Source organism: Pleurodeles waltl, chromosome 11 (assembly GCF_031143425.1).
Source record: "Pleurodeles waltl isolate 20211129_DDA chromosome 11, aPleWal1.hap1.20221129, whole genome shotgun sequence".
In the NCBI taxonomy this organism is placed as follows: Eukaryota; Metazoa; Chordata; class Amphibia; order Caudata; family Salamandridae; genus Pleurodeles; species Pleurodeles waltl.
The window spans coordinates 864,814,916-864,832,109 of record NC_090450.1 but is presented as its reverse complement, the minus strand read 5'-3'; the positions used below and the strand labels follow the sequence as shown (position 1 = coordinate 864,832,109).

At 40.8% G+C, this 17,194-nt stretch overlaps 1 protein-coding gene across 8 annotated transcripts in view; it reads left to right on the top strand.

Moving 5' to 3' along the window:
• The window catches only part of KIAA1671 (KIAA1671 ortholog), a 650,892-nt gene extending 635,934 nt beyond the window's left edge, over positions 1–14,958 (top strand). For all 8 annotated transcript variants that reach the window (XM_069214707.1, XM_069214708.1, XM_069214709.1 and 5 more), the window contains 2 exons: positions 3,580–3,661; positions 9,909–14,958. In XM_069214707.1, the coding sequence (XP_069070808.1) occupies positions 3,580–3,658 (79 nt within the window). In that variant the 3' untranslated portion in view covers positions 3,659–3,661; positions 9,909–14,958. The remainder of the gene's footprint in view (positions 1–3,579; positions 3,662–9,908) is intronic.
• Positions 14,959–17,194: the final 2,236 nt, after the last annotated feature.

The following is a 17,194-nucleotide window of genomic DNA, read 5'->3' as shown; positions in this document are numbered from 1 at the left end:
CTCACATCTTTAGAACCTCCTGTGAGGAGCTGCCTTCCCTCAGATTTTCCACTGCATGTTGTGCTGAGGAGTCTCCTTTGAGTTCTGCTCAAGATTTTCTCTCAGAACATCTGTTTCTACAGCTTTTGGACACTTCTTTTCTACTCTGGTGATTCAAACTGGCTGCCATGTCAGAGACACCAAAGAAAGGCCTTTTCAGATCCTGTGCCTCATGTTTGAAGAAAAGTTTATATGTGGAGGATCCACATGAGGAGTGTATTTATTGCCTGTACCCCAGCCACAAGACTAAGGACTGCAAAATCTGCAGAACATTTTCTACAAAGACCCTGAAGAACAGGGAGGGTCGCCTTCTGTTATGGCTTCAAAAGAGGTAAGACTGGGCACTCTGCCTCTGATGAGGACAGTGCCTCTTCTTCTATTTCTGCCCCTAAAACACCTGTGAAGAGAAAACAGGAAAGGTCTAAGGTTCAAGAGCCACCTAGAAAAATGGCACAAAAGACAACATAGGCCTCTGCTAGGAGTCATGGTTCTCCGCAGAAAAAGAAATCTGGCACAGAATCCCTTAAGAAAGCAAAGAAAACTGCTTCTGAACCGGCTCCTCCTCCTAAAGTGCTTCACAAGTTTAAGAAGCCTACTTCAGCACTGGCGATGGCGCCATCGTGGTTGGTACCCTCGTCGACGACTGTCTCATCAGTGACGCCGGTGGTAGTAACTATCTCCATGACGACGGCAGCGGCTGCAGGATCTTCGTCGACGACGTTATCATCCTCGTTGATGGGCGCCCCATCTCGTCAACACTGTTCTCGCCGACGACACTCCCGGCGACGATTGATCTTACCACACTCCCATCGGCGCCCCCGTCGACTATGCCCTCGACACCTCCTTCGACGATGATCCCGACGACGCCTCCGTCAACGACGCTCTCGTCAGTGGTTCAACCGTCGCCGGCTACAATGTTTACAGCGACGACGATATCGTTGAGGCCCCCGTCAATAACAGCCGATTTCTTGTCTTCAACCGCAAAAATGTTTCCAACAAAGAGGCAAAGAACATCTACATTCCCTTTGAGTCAATCTGCGCAGCATACTCCTCTCAAAAGGCTATCAATGGCGCATTTGACACCTTCTATCACTTCACCAAGCAAGGTGTCAAGGCTCTTGCCATCTAGGTTTTTGGATGGCGATGATGATGATGACTCCGATCAGGATGCACTGTTTGGAGTGGCTAGGAGTCCTTCGCAGTTGCACGTCAAATGCTAGGAGTACTCGGATGAAGGTTCATATTATGGTCAGCAGTATTATGACCCAGTACCACAAAAACAGGGAACAGTATCTTTGCCTTCCGGTCTTGTGTCCGATCTCCAGGCTATGCTGGCAGATTACAGAGAGCGCTTCTACCCTCAGCCGGGGAAGGACCCCACGCCAACAGTGTCTGCACCAGCTGCTCCGGCACCTCTGCCAGTTTGTCCTGCGACACCACAAATTCCTCTCCAGGCTCCACAGAGTCCCCAGGTCCAGGCCTCTTCGGATGAGGCAGCAGAGGAAGCGGAGGTTCTCTCAGACCAGGACGAATGGGATGAGTATGTACTAACAGCACCCCCTTCACCGGAGCCATTTGCAGTTGAGTCTCCTCCTGAGGATTTTGGCTCTTTTCATAACCTCTTAGAAAAAGCTGCGGCGAGGTTTGAGTTGCAGATGCCATCTACGCAACAGGACTGCTTTCTATATCATTTCAAGGAGCCGCACAGAAAATCGGTCAGGGCTGTACTGATTATTGACCATGTCTGGAATCAAGGGCTTAAGATAATGAAGAACCCAGGGACAGTGCCAGCGGTGTTACCAAAGCTGAACAACAAACATAAGGCGACAGAGGACGCTCCTGCGTGTCCTCCGTCTTGGCAGCTCAATACAGTCATTTGATGAAGGAGCCATTCGAGCCTATTCATAAGTCAGACATTACGGGCCTGATTACAACTTTGGCGGAGGGGGTTAAACCGTCCCAAATGTGACGGATATCCCTCCGCCGTATTATGAGTCCATTATATCCTATGGAACTCGTAATACAGCAGGCGGGATATCTGTCACATTTGGGACGGATTAACCCCCTCCGCCAAAGTTGTAATCAGGCCATAAGTATCTTACCTGGAAGGTAGCGCTCCTCTTAGAGTTAACATCTGCTCGTAGACTAAGTGAGATCCAAGCCTTTACCATCCTGGAGCCTTTCATGAAGTTTACAGATGATATATTCATCCTACGGACAAACCCAAAATGTATTCCCAAAGTGCCATCTGACTTCCACATCAACGAGCAAGTAGTGCTAAAGACTTTCTTTCTACAGCCTCAAACTGGGGCACAAAGATCGCTGCATTCCTTGGACGTCAAACAATGCCTTAAATTTTATTAGCAGCGAACATCCTCGATCAGAAAGTCCAATCAACTGTTTGTAGCATTTAGTGCGCCCAGAAGAGGGCTTCCTGTTTCTAAACAAACCATCTCTAGATGGATTACAAGTGCCATAGCCTTTTGCCACAAGACGGCTGGTCGACCCCTGGACACTAAGGTTCATGCACATTCTACCCAAGCAGTGTCCACTTCTTGTGCACTCTTCTCTGGGGTATCCCTTCCAGACATCTGTTGAGCAGCCATCTGGAGGACAGCGCACGGTTTCACAAAGCATTACTGCCTGGATGCTGAGACGCTCAATGATGCTGCGGTGGGTCAAGTAGTTATTAGACATTTGTTCAGATAAGGTGAGCTGTTTTCCCACCATCCGCTTCTGATATAATATTGCATTTTCTGTTAATTATTAACGTACCTTTCTTGCATATTCATGTATGTTTTAAAGGTTTAATTTTTATTCCTTTGCATGTAACTGTCTAATGACAATGTTCTCTGATGATTGGGATAGGCAGTATTTGTTGATACAGAAAATGTGCTAGTTACTGCTTGCTACTCTTATGCATGTGAATCTATGAAAGTTCCAATACTGGAGTAAGAAATAAGTTACTTACCTGTAACTGTAGTTCTCCAGTATTGGAAGCTTTCATAAATTCACATGCGGCCCGCCCACCTCCCCGGGGAAGCTCACCTTCTCTCTTTCTCATTGTTCTTTATTATTACAGCCGTTATGCTCGGGAAATCTGAGGGAAGGCAGCTCCTCACAGGAGTTTCTAAAGGGGTGAGGCAATCTGATTGGATCAAGTTTGAGTCTGGGTCTATTTTACAAAACAACTATGATGGGTTATTATATTGAGGCCTAGTCCATGTAGTGTATGCATACATCTTCAGGCCTGAGTTTATATTCCATCAGGGACTCCCTTCTCGACGACGGGGAAGTATTCAAGCATGTGAATCTATGAAAGCTTCCAATACTGGAGAACTACAGTTACAGTTAAGTAACTTATTTCTCCTAAGGTATCTTATTTGAAGGTAAATTCCAGGAAAGGCCTAAATTATTTGTCATCAGTAAGAAAGGTATTTTTCTATAACATCTGAATAGTGTGTGTTGTACAATAGTGTTTTCAGATCTTCTTTTTGGAGCCAGTGCTCGTACTCAAGCACTTTATTTTTCTCATTTTAGGCCAATAGAGATGTCCCCTCAGTGGCTACAGGAGCTCAAATCAAGGAAACGATTGAGCCAGTATGAAAACAGTTCCTAGAAGGTAAACTTAATTTGTCGTATGCAAGTGTAAACGTGTTAATTTTTAGATTTGACATGGAATGGCGCATGGGTAACATACTGTATTCTATATGCACTGTAAGGGTCTTTGGTTCAGCTTCCTTCACCCACTGGCTTCTTTGGCTCAGGAACCTTAAGGCATTGACATGATATATTGTTAAACACATCTCCAATCAGCTGACTGGAGTTTTTTAGGGTCACCTAATTTCTTTTGACTGTTTGGGTGTATTCTACACAGGGTCTATTTTGTATCTAAAAAATACACCTCCATCACACATTTATTCTTCATATCATCTATGCATTGTGTACAGATGGCATTTCTTATTGCTTTTCATCAGTGCGTGAGTCGGAGTGTCATAACAATTGGCTTTGCTAATGCTTATGTACTCTTGAAATGAAACACCTGCAAAGGCATTTTTATAGATCAATATTTTATTTAATTTCACTATCATTTGGGTCACTAGCTTTCATTATCTTTTCACTTTCTTCAGCTACGCTGTTTGCATGAAGGCAGTTTTCCAGAAAGTCCACGTAATACTATTGACATCAATAAGTTGATATCAGAAATCTAAAAAGGTAGAAGCAATATTGTTCTCTCATCCTAATACTTAAAAGAAGATCATAACCCTAAATGGTTCTCAAATGTTTACAAGGGAGGCGTTTGTTCGGAAGAGCTGCTGTCCAAGTAGTGGTTTTACGTGCCAAGAGGTTGCTTTGTGACATGGAAATGTCAAGGGAAGATATTTCATACGACATTTTGAGAAAATGTCAACACTGGTAGCTTAATAAAAGTTGTGTTTGATGTTATATGTTAAGTCCTCCTTCCTTCTTGACGTGCATTGGATCAAGTGGACTGATTAATCTATCCTGCATAATACTGGAAGATTTATCATTTAAGGTTTTATTTCAGGGCCATGAACATTTAGGTAATTTTTAAAGTCTGACCGGGGGGTGAAGTTAAGAACCTGCTGCCAAAGTAATGCACGTACAACAAAGAAGGCTCCGCAAATCTTCATGCATAAGGGTGCAAGTATTAGTTGTTCTGAGGTTCGCATTGATTTTTAATTCTTACTTGCAAACATCATGGGTGACACAGGTGTTAGTTTGCACTACAGAGAGTTTTAGCTCTTTGTCCTCATAGTGCACAACAGTACACAATAGTATAGGCTCATACAGTACACTACTTAAGAAAGCAACATTGTATCCCTAGGTGAATTAAATCAGATCACTTCATTGCATTGTAGGGACACAGTCCCACAACATACTACTGCCTTATGTATGGAAATAATTATTCCAGGTATGTGAGTCTGACGGTTGCTTAGCAGTATCCTTGTTTCTATAAATGGGATATGGTTGACCAAAATATCAATGGATGTTATAACGCTATTAAAGCAGAGATGGTCTTTCTAGGTCAGGATAAAGAGTCATCTCTCACTGCCAGTGTTAGACGTACAATTTAGAGGCTCTATGCTGATTGGAATGCTATATAGGTTTGTTTTGAGGTTCTGATTGGTGTTAGTTCTTCACTATTCAGTTTGGTTAAGAGGGGAAGCAGGTGCAAGGGACTGCACATGGGTCTGCTTGTGCCTAGTGGGCCCACCTTAAAAAACATTGGGGTCATAGTAAACCCATTTCCAAAATATATATAATGAAATTATTTGTATTTTACAGATAAATATAATCAAATGCATTTTCACAGTGCTAGAGAATTGTTCAAATGCTATTTGCCATTCCTAGATGACCAAATCCGTTGTTGCATGAGGCAATTGTCACACAGGGCCATGCTTGCACAAGCAAGCCATTGGTCGAGAAACCATTTAGAAAGTCAACGCTTCCCAGTAAGCAAAAAAAAGAGAAACTGTGTAAATGTGTAACTATCTTTAAACAAGAATATAAATGCACAACCGCAATTTTCAAAAATAGTTTGCTTTCTATGTTTTTTATAATCTTTTTCGTTATAAAAAATATTTTACTCAAACATAACACCTATTGTGGTGCATTCACATACTTGCATTTTACCTCAAATAAGCATTTATATATCGTACAGGACATGTTGCTTTTAGTATGGGAAGGAATATTTTCAAGATAGTTTCTCCAGTCATCATGTAGCCCATACCAGCTGCTGCTCTTGAACAAATGCATTTTTGGAAATTAAAATGGAATTCGTGCCCTGCCATAGAAGAGGTGGAATAATACACCTGATTGCAAATAGCACGATGAAGAGAAAGAATTAAATCTCTCAACAACTTTGTATTTTTGAAAAATGACAAAAAGCTGTGACCGGCATGAAAACTGTCTGTAGCTGGACTTAAAAAGAGCTGTACTTGCTGTGTTGGTGCGTGCAGGATATACACAGCAATGCACGCATAAATATCAAAAACATAACCTGTTACACTCTGTATTATAAAACATTCAGTAATATTCCCTGACATGCACAACTATAATTTGCTTCATTAGTCGACTAGCAGCTTCCAACAAGCCTTCTCTGCCTGTGTGGCAAAGTCCTTGCTGGCCCTAAGGTGCATTTCAGAGTTTTTCTTATCCTACTTATACAACTTCTGATATAAATATCTGGTCTCTAGCATGTGTTGAAAATATTCCCACACTTTACCTTACAACCCCTACTTTAAGAAGTATATGGACCTGTTCATAAAAATAATCAACACAAAAGGATTTATTCCATCTCCTTTCACACTATTCCAACCTTTTATATAAGTGAGGCTTTTTGATTTTGGCAATTTTTTTTTTCTAGTGGCAAGAACTGCCCTTCAGTAAAACCATTCTTTGATGCACATTACAGTTGTGGCTATACCTTTAGGGCTTCAGGGCTACATCCTCCTTTTTTCTGGCCGGTTAATAGATTATAAGCTAAACTAATAGAATAGAATCTATTAGTCACTTTTGTTATGATAAGAAATGCTATCCATCAACTGCCTAAGACAGCTTGTGGTAAGATTGTCTGATGGCTAATGAAGGTGCCTGCACCAGCCATCAGAGAAATTGTCCATGTCTGATGAGAACCCCAGGCTTGGCCCCAAGTCCCTGGTAAGCCTCAGTGCCTCCTCCATCTGTGACATCTAAAGCGCCACAGTTAAAGTTAGCCATTGGTGCTGCATGCCTAAGCTCTGAAGTGCCCGTGGCTACACCCCAATCAGTCAGTCACCCCACTCTTTGCTACATTGTTTCAGTTCAGAAAGGGTGAGGTGAAAGCGCAGACAGAAACTCAAGCCCCAAATCTGTGACTCCACAGGGTCGAGATTTCAGTTTCATCATGCTCCAGCCCTGGAAGCAGACAGGAGCAGTGGTCCTAACAGGACCTGTACAGGAACCAAGGTAAGTAGAAAAGCTTTTAAATGCTGTGTGTGTATGTGTGAGAGTGTATGTGTGAGTGTGTGTGTGTGTGTGTGTGTGTGTGTGTGTGTGTGTGTGTGTGTGCGCGCGTGTGTGTGCGCGAGAAAGTGGGATAGGATCAGGGAAGGAGTGGGTGGTTATCAGTGATAAGATTGAATGCAAGTGAGAATGAATGAATGAGTGAGGGAGAATGACAGTGAGTGTTACTGTATGTGAGACAGTCTGAGACTAAGGGCCTGATTTAGAGTTTGACAGAGAGGTTACTCCGTCATATTGTTGACGGATATCCTGTCTGTCGAAATATAAATCCCATAGGATATAATGGCATTTATATTACAGCGGACGGGATATCTGTCACCTTTGCAACGGAGTAACCTCTTCAGCATACTCTAAATCAGGCTCTGTTGAGTCAGTGAGAATGAGTGAAACTGATTGACCCCTACTGAGAGAAGAGACTGGGCGAGTCAGAGTGAGATTGACTGAGAGTGAGCCACAGTGATATTGAGTGAATCAGAATAAGTGTGACTGAGTGAATCACTGGGTGAATGACTGAGTGAGAATGACTGAGACTGACTGAATGAGGGAGACCAAGTGAGTTAGACTGAGTCAGAATGAGTGAGATAAGTGAGTCAGAGTATGAGTGAGTCAGAAAGAGATTGAATGAATCAGAATGAGTGAGACTGAGTGCATTAGGGAGAACAAATAAGTCAGAGGGGGACTGAGTCAGAATGAGTGAGTCACAAAATTGAGTCAGAATGAGTGACTCGTCCATGAGATTGATTGAATAACAGTGAATGAAGCTGAGTGAGAGTAAGTGAGAAGGTGAGAGATTGGGTCATGGAAATGAGTAATACTGAGTGGGTCAGAGTAAGAAGAAGTGAGGCTGAGTGCGTCAGAGTGAAAATGAGTGAGACTGACTGAGCCAGTAGGTAAACATGAGTGCAAGTGTGAATGAGTGAGAGATTAAGGCTGTGAGTGCAGGGGAGTCTGAGCAAATCTCCCACTCCCCGCGAGTAGAAGTCAGGCTTGCTCAGTGGTCTTCAAGCCAATAATTAGACTCCAACACTTTTAAAGGTCACCAGCCGTTATTGCATTGAAAGAACAATATGTAAATATGATGCCAGACCTACGGTCTGCCTTTGATTTGGTCCTAAGAGAAAAGCTGTGGGAAGTGTTGCATAGGCTGGGAACCCTAGCCAACATAATTCAATTGTTAAAGCAATTGCACGAAAATACATATGCGCAAGTGTGATGAGTTAACCAAGGTGAGCTGACTGAAAAAATCCCTATCCAAAAGGGAGTTCGTCAAGGCTGTGAGATGGCTCTGTTATTATTTACCTTATTTATCAATGAGGTGGTGCATGCCCTGATTTCCTGTCAGAACGATGCCCCTTCTTTGAATGCACAGAAAATTCCCATTCATCTTTTTGCTGACGATTCTCTTCTTATCTCAGACACCAATGGGTCTACAAACTCTTGTTGATAGATTTAATTTATTTTGCAGGGATTATGGGTTAGAGGTGAATATCAGTAAAACCAAATTGATGGTGTTTAGTTCGGGACCTTGTAAGAGATGCATTATTAAATTGGATGGAGTCCCAAAGAGGGAGGTTAGCTCAATAGATTATTTAGACGTGAGGTTAACAAGTAAATTACATTGGGAGGACCAGATTAGTAAAAGTGCGGGGCAGTTACAGCACAGAGCAGCATCTATCCTGCGCTTTTATAAAAGTTTTATAACAAAAGCTGTATCTCCAGCTATCAAGATTTACATGGCTAAGGCGCAGGGAGCTGCTGTCTATGGTGCTGAGGTATGGGGATCATCCAATAGTAATAAGTTAACTGTGGGCGAAAACAATTTTGCGAGGGCTTTGATTGTGTGCCCTCGCAGTACACCACTGATTCCAATGTTTCTCGACCTGAGGTTAAATCGAGTAGCTGATTTAACTGGTTTAAGACCTTTATTATATTGGATAAGGATCTGGACTGTCCCTGAACTTGATATATATAAGGTCTCATTGCTCGACTTATTAAAGAGACCAAATGCTGCTAATATTCCTTGGATCAGACATGTGTCTATTTAGTTTCATACTTTGGGGTTGGGAGATTATTGGGAGAATCCTCATAATTTAGTGAAATCCCATAAAACTGTTCTGAAATCAGTTTATTGGTCCCATGTAAGGAATGATTATATTTGTCGCAAATCTCATGGTCGATTAACTAACCTTTTCATCGATTTTAAGTGGTACCCACAGTATGAACCTTATGTAGATACTATACCCAACTTTCTGGGCAAAGGTTTATATGCTAGATTACGTTTTGGGACCTTACCGCTGTTGTCCTTAACTAGCAGTTGGAGGTCAACTGCTATTTCTGACATATGCCCGGTATGTGGTGGTGCCCCGGAAACAGTTGAACATTTTATGCTCTTCTGCCCTGCCTATTTTACTCTGCGGTCCCAATGGATTAGTAAAATCTGTCGAGAAATGGGGCTGAAAAATTGTAGTATAGCAATAAGGGTTTTAAAAAGCCAAAGTTCAAATGAGTTAATTCTTGCAGTGAGTACGTTTTTAGTGGCAGCATGGCATATACGTAACTGCTTTTTAAATAAGGACTCATGAAGATTGACCAGGCGGGATTTTAGATGAGTAGTTTGATATTATATGTATATATTTATTAATCTGTTTTTATTAATTTATTTAATGATTGTATAGGTTATAAAATGAGATCTTCCTTTTTAATGCTTGTTTGTTTGTTACTAAATGTGATGCCTGATCAGAAGCAAATGTATTGCTTTGTCTAAATGTATGATTTTGTGCTCAAATGAGCCTTAGGTTTACAGCTAGGCTGAATTGTGTTTTGTCCTTCTTCCATTTCAGAATCGTAATTGGACAGCGAGAGAGAGAGAGAGAGAAACCTTTAACACAAGCCTTAACTCACCTGAATCAATGTCCTGCTGCTGCTGTCTCCCTCGATTGCTATGTGCATGGTGCCTTCCCATTTTTGTGGAAAAGCTGCTTATTATTCATATTCAAATACAAAGTTGTATTTTATCCGATATAGGAGAATCGTCACTTTAAAACTATAAAACTCATACTTGAAGTCGGGACTAAGGCTGTGTGTGTCACCCCGGATGTCCTCACTTGTGTGTATGTGTTTTTTACTTGGTGGAAAGACTTTGGCTTGTGTTTTCCCAATTGACAAGTAAAGAAGACATTCTGTGCATGTTCACAGAATTCAGAGCTTTCCAGCTATTTGAAAATGTGTCAGTCGGAGGGAATGTCAAGTTTAAATCTGATCTTGGATTTGTTTATGATGAACATGTATTTAAAAATGAAATTATCACACTTTTCCATATACAGAACTGTGTTTCACTATGTAGAGTTCCCCCTCCAACCACCCGTTTGAGAGTGAATGAACAAAATATTCACTGCCATGATAAAACAAGACACACTTTTTATAGAATATATTTTGGCTGGTATTGAACACACTGATCATTGGGATCAGCAGACACGAATGATTTCAAATGAACAAAATGTGCATTTTTCATTTTAAAAGAGCGTTTGTTTATGCGCGGTAACATGCGGTTGCTTCAATAGAATGTCTTTAAATATTTTATTAGGCGGGAATCAGAGCAATAATTTTAATCATATTAAAATAGATGTACATATTTTTCTTTTTTTATTAAGTGAGGGAGTGAATGAATTGGGTGTATACTTCTTCACACTTTCTAATTTTTTTGATTTATTTTGGGTGAAACCTATTTTAGAAAGAAATACTCAGGTTGTCCTACACAATTTAGGGATTTTGTTGTCTGTACATATTTAGTCTCATTTTATGTATAAGTAATGTGTGTATAGTGGGATAACCTATAACACACACTGTCGTATTTCACATAGTCCTTGAGAATTATATATATAGATAAGATATTGAGGATATGGAAGATTGACATCATGTATGACATTCACTACCATCATGTGATGTACAGAGGAAATCTATTCAACCCTTCCTTTGTCCTTGGCTTAGAATGTGTCTATGAGTTGGGCACGTCTTTGAGGAAAATTGGCAGGGTGGCCAATAAATGCTTTATCCTATATTCTGGTACCATGGTTATAGCGGGATGTTCAGCCTCACATTCAGTAAAGTGCTGCATTACGCGAATGAGGCTATTCCGATGGGATGCAATAATGCATCAGAATGCTTAGGAAGCACATATGTAACAAGACTAGGTTTGTTTAGTGGGTGGGATCAAAATTATAACTATGGACAATTTATAAACTCCAGGCCTTGTGCTGGTAAACTCCCAAAGTATCCGTGCATTTATGGTGAATGTGTCCTCTATGGCCATCACTCTTCCCTTATTGCTAAGCAAAATCACAGTGAAGTGCTAAGTACTTCTAGGAATGTCAATAAAAGAATTAACCTCCTGACAAACCGTAATAGTCTGACCACATTACCATTTATTGCTTTATCTTATGGGCCCTGCTGTCGGACATTACCATTTGTGCATTTGCCTCCTAGAATTTCTTCCTGCACCTTGGGTTTAAAATAAGCATCAATTGACACGCTGTGAACTAATTTGAGTACTGATGACACAAAAGCCTTGATGTCCCAATGTGGTTGCTAGGATGCATAGGCTTTACATTCAAGGTTGTTGAAGATAGCTAGGTACCTATGCTTTAGTCGTGTGTTTTGCAGATTACACTGCAGTGGCATACATTAAGGCCGCAATTCAGTGAGCAGAGCATCATGTCTAATCTCTTGGCTGGAGTTGACATCTTTAGCAGATCTGAGAATTGAAAGCCTAAAATTGTTCGGAGAAATGATATTGGTGTCGAGCACATCCCACACTAGAAAATGCAAAAACAAATGTGAATGGAGCAGATAGTAAGTATTGTTCAGATCTCTTAGCACACAGTTTTTAGACTTGAATCTCAAGCACAAGGTCATTGTCACCCTAAATAGAAAATATAGGCACAGTATACACTTCTGCAAAAATCACATAATATTATAACCATGGTATTGCAAAGAGATTGCTTTGGATCTCCCACACAGTACGCATTTCGCAGTGATCGTGACTGAGAAGCTATTTTAAAGATATGAATACACCAGCACATGTATGTATGCTTTTTTATGATACATTTTATGAAAGTTTAAATAATATATAATTGCTAACCAAAGGGTAGTATCCCAGTGAGATTCTGACATGTGCCAATTCTTATAGTAACCTGCCGAATTCATAAGAAGGAAGATGTTGCGACCCACCTTCAGTAACTTAACAGGCCACTTCTAGTGTGAAACACGTTGCTTGAATGGAAGCCCTTTTTTCCATGTAATGTGATTTCAATGAATGTGCAGCAAACATTAGCTAATTTGGCCTTTTCACTCAATATGTGATATTTCAGGATTTAAGGTTGCGTTAGAGAGATTTTACAATTTTCCTTTTTGATTCCATTAGGTCACCTATTAATCAAGTGTTGTGTATTACTTGTTTCCAAAATTGTTTCTATATTCTAAAAGAGAAATCTATGCCTAGCACAATATCATTACTGTTATACACTGCCATTTAAAATTTAGACACTGACAGGGTTGCCATGCCTGTAGTTCTGTTGCTTCGAATTCAGTAACATCCTGATGCGCTGTCCATCTCCTCAGGTGAGTATTTCCTACCAACATGACTCATTATTTCCTTTGTGCTGTTAAACATACTCATGAAGAGCTACCCATTGGTTGTAGACAAAAAAATATATATATATATAGGGAATCCAGAGTGTAAATTAATACACTTTCGAGAGGCAGCCCTCTAGGCTATAAAAGGAGAGCATCGTAGCATCCTGTAAGTCTTTATTTCCAACCTATAAAACGTTTTTGACAAGTTCTACCTAGTACTACAAACTCTTTGGTGTGACATTTTACCAGCCATTAAGGTCTAACCTTCCAAAGTTGTAGCAAGTCTGAAAAAGGTGTGTCTGCTATGCAGACTTTCACCAATAGTTTCATTTGTCCATAGGCTTGTGGTGGCTGATGCAAATCCACTATTGGTCACAGAATCAGTTTGCATGCTGTGGAGTAAGCAGTAGTAAATTTCCCTTTCCGACGTTGTTCAGATTTGTACAATATCTTAAAACCATAAGTGGTTGCTTGTAGATGGTCATTTTGAGCCAAGTGCTCCTCTGAACCACCTTTGAAAATAACTTTTGTGTTTTTCCTGCTTTTTAGAGCCTTATGACGAGTACCATGGTAATTCTGATTCAAATGCAAACAAGAATGTGCTCTCAAATCTGGATTACGAGTAGTGCAGATTACAACACTCTTGAGTATTGCCACATTTGTGCAAAATCATGCAAAATATGTAGGGCAAAAGTGGTCGTAAAGAGACAAAGCACACATTAAACAGGTGACCAATTCGGATGCCATATGTTATGCCCCATTCCCCAACTTGGCTGCAACCAGTAATACTGACCCGGGGAAGTACAGCACCTGGTGTTATCAGTATTCTTTAGAGAGATACTTGGATGCCAAAATAACCCAGGCACATATAATGTAGCCCTAAGTATTTTATGTACTTGGTGCAAAAACAGTCAATGTTGTTTTTTGTGTGCTCTTTGTACTGACATGAACGTTTAATGGATGATCAAATTAAAGCAATGGCTCCGGTATTCTAAAAGAAAACCAGAAACCATATTTTTATGTCTGATGCTGTCCTCTAATATAGTTTAAAGGAATGTTAACAGCACATTAAGAATACTTTATTTGAGGAACATCCACCGAGATATATATTTGAACTTCCAGGCCTGCCCATCGTCACAGTGATATATACGTATATATCATTACAGTCTTCAAATTAGATACTGTGTTACTACTCTTTAATGCAGTAGAGGGCATCTACATCCTTGGTCCTCTCTTTACTCCGGCCATCTGTGGTCTGTAAGGTGGAGGTTGTTAGCTCCCATAGTCACCAAAGCAGATTGAAATATTTCACAGGTTACTACAAGCTTTGACCATTAGTGAATGCTGTATTTTCTCTGTAACCCTAAGGAGACTTGGTCAGTGCCTTGTTTTGACCTTGGATTCCTCTGACCTAACCCTGTAAACTCCAAATGCTGGCATCCTCACTGATCCCGTTTCTGTCAGACATTGATGATGATCAGGATGTGGAAGAAGTTAAGTAAAGTCCTTTATCTGCTGTAAATGTGTTGCACTGTTTACATTCCAAGAAAGGGAATTGAGACTTGTTTTTAAAAGAACTTGTATAGTAGTAACGTGGACCTTTCATATCTCCTTTCTAGAATCAAGAAGTGAATATTGTAGGCACAGCCATTTTAAAATTACAGTTCATTTTCTAGTCCTATGTGAAACCCTGTGGTTAACTGAGAAATTCAACCCTTATTAGGAGCTACAGAATGTCAGAGGGTACATCTCTATATTTGTATGTGTTGACATGCTCATCAGTAAGAGCACGTATGGGCACATCAGTATTTGTGAGATGTGTGTGCCATCATGTGTAAATTACATGATATCTGCTTGGACAATACAATGATGAAAATTGTGTAGCAACTTATTTAACACTGAGCCTGTCTTATAAACCACTGAACAAATCATTTCACAATGCAGTCGAAGTAAAACATGTTTAATATCCTGATTTTTAAACTGCTTTGCCAGATTGTAAAATGTAACATGGGCCAATGAATGCAGTTAGAATAAAGTGATAATTATTGTTTACATGACAGATGTAGTTATTTGACCATTTCAGATGAAAGTTTCTAATGTATAAATGCCTGATTGCCGAAGGGAAGAAATCATTCCATTTATATTTTATCCAGAATAAAATATTACAGTTTACTTTTAACATTTCACATGTATGTTACTGCAAGCCAGGAAGCTCTTTTAACTGCACGCTATATGAATAAAATGTTTTTAGAATTTGAACATCCTGTATAAGCATTTTTTTTCATTTAGCTGTTTTAATAACTTTTTATTTAGTGGGTGTTTTTGCGACCATAAGACTTGTAAGCTGTTTATACCATGTGCAACAGAATACAACATTGCTATAATAACTACGTTTTTGTTTTGTTATGAATATATTTCGGTTTGAAATAACTTAAAATGGTACACTAGCCGTAACCACTGGGGTTGTTTAACTAAAATGCAGAAGCAGACATCGTCTTGAAGCTGATCTGATTCCACGTGAAATAAGAGAAAAATAACTTATCGAAACTAGTTTTGTGCCATAAACATTTTTAAAATGTGGTTTGTGTATGTTTGAGCTGGTGAGCACTCATTTCCATTCTTGTAATGTCAAAGAATTAGCAGTTTTACAAGTGAAACGGGGCAAAGTTATTTTTGACTGCAAAGTTTGCACAACATTGTGAAACTACTACTATGTAAAGACGTCAATGCAGTCAAAAACAGAGATATGCATGAGCCAATTTGTGTGTCATTACAAAAAGGTTACAGACTATTGCATCTAAATGGTTTGGTCAAATTTAGATCAAACTGCACGAGTGAAAGTTTTAAGACACAAGGTGACTGAGCTCCAGATCAACCTGTTGGAGCTCCAGCAATTCGCTTGGCACTGACAGCCTTTCTTTATTCGATCAGAGGAAGACTGGTGCAGGTGTTCGTGGACAACACTACCGCCATGTGGTATTGCATGGCTGGAACATCAGGGCATTTCCCTTGTGGTGTATCACATGGCGGGCTCTCTGAGCGCCAGAGCAGATGAAGTCAGCCACAGATGCCTAGTGGATCACAAGTGGCATCTCTTTCTGGAGGTGGTGCAAGGTCTTTCTCAGCATTTGTGAGAGCCTTAGTTAGATCTGTTTGCCAATGCCGAGAACGCATAATGTTAGCAGTTTTGCATCCTGGTATTTCCAAGGTGACTCTCGCTCAGAGACTCTTCATCTTGAGTTGAGCTCCAGCCTCCTGTATGCCTTACTGCCAATACCACTTCTGCCCAGAGTTCTCATAAAGATCAGGAACGATGGGGCCCAGGTCATTCTTGCGGATCTGGATTGGGCATGGAAAGTCGAGTATCCCAAGCTTGAGAGCATGACCATTGATCCTCCAGTCAGACTACCTCTTCGAAAGAATCTCCTGTTGCATTCATAGAGCAGAGTTCTGCACACAAACCTGAAAATGCTTTGCCTTTATGCATGGAGATTGAGCGGTGACAGTTGACAGCTTTCAACCTTCTGCCCGGAGTCTGCAATGTTATCTTGGCAGCCAAGTGGCCCTCCACCAATAAGGTATATGCCTGCCGTTGGAGCACATTTGTGGCATGGTGTACACATAAACAAGTTGCCCCTCTATTTGCACTCTTTTCCCAGGTTTTTTCTTTTTGTTTATTTGTGCCCTAGCCCAGCAGGGCTGCTTTGGGCACATTGAAAGGTTATCTGTCTGTCATTTTTGCATTTCTGCGGTTGCCAGCTCAGCCATCCCTTTTCAAGTTCCCTATTGTAAATAGTTTTTTCATAGGTCTTAAACATATGGTCCCGCCAGCAACCTACATTATCCCACAGTGGGACCTCCACTTAGTACTCTTACTTTTGATGCACACCTCCTTCGAGCAGCTACACAACTGCCACAGAGACTACTTACCATAAAGAGCACCTTCCTAGTGCCAATAACATCTGCCTAGAGGGTCAGTGAGCTACAGCCTCCATACCTTGCCATATGCCCAGACAAACTGGTCCTTTGCACTAGAGCATCCTTCCTACCGAAAGTGCTGACTACCTTTCATTTATGCCAGTCCATCACTATGCCTACCTTTTACTCTATGCCTCACCCCTCTACAGAAGAGGAGAGACTTCATTGACTGGATCCAGAAAGAGCGTTACTTTACACCTTGACCGCACAAACGAGTTATGGGTGGTTGATCAACTCTTTGTTTGGTGCGTTGGAGCCAAAAAAAGGAAAGGTGGTGTAGAAATGGACCATCTCACAATGGATAGTTCTCTGAATCAAAATCTGGTTGGCCAAAAAGTAACCTCCTTAAGTTGTGTTAGCTTATTGTACCAGAGCCAAGGCTGCAACCACTGCTTTAGCTTGCGGAGTACCAGTCATGGATATCTCTCAGGCAGCAACGTGGGCCTTCCCTGCACACGTTTACAAAGCACTACTCTCTGGACAGTCAGGCCAGGCGGGATGGCATTTTGCCTGTTTG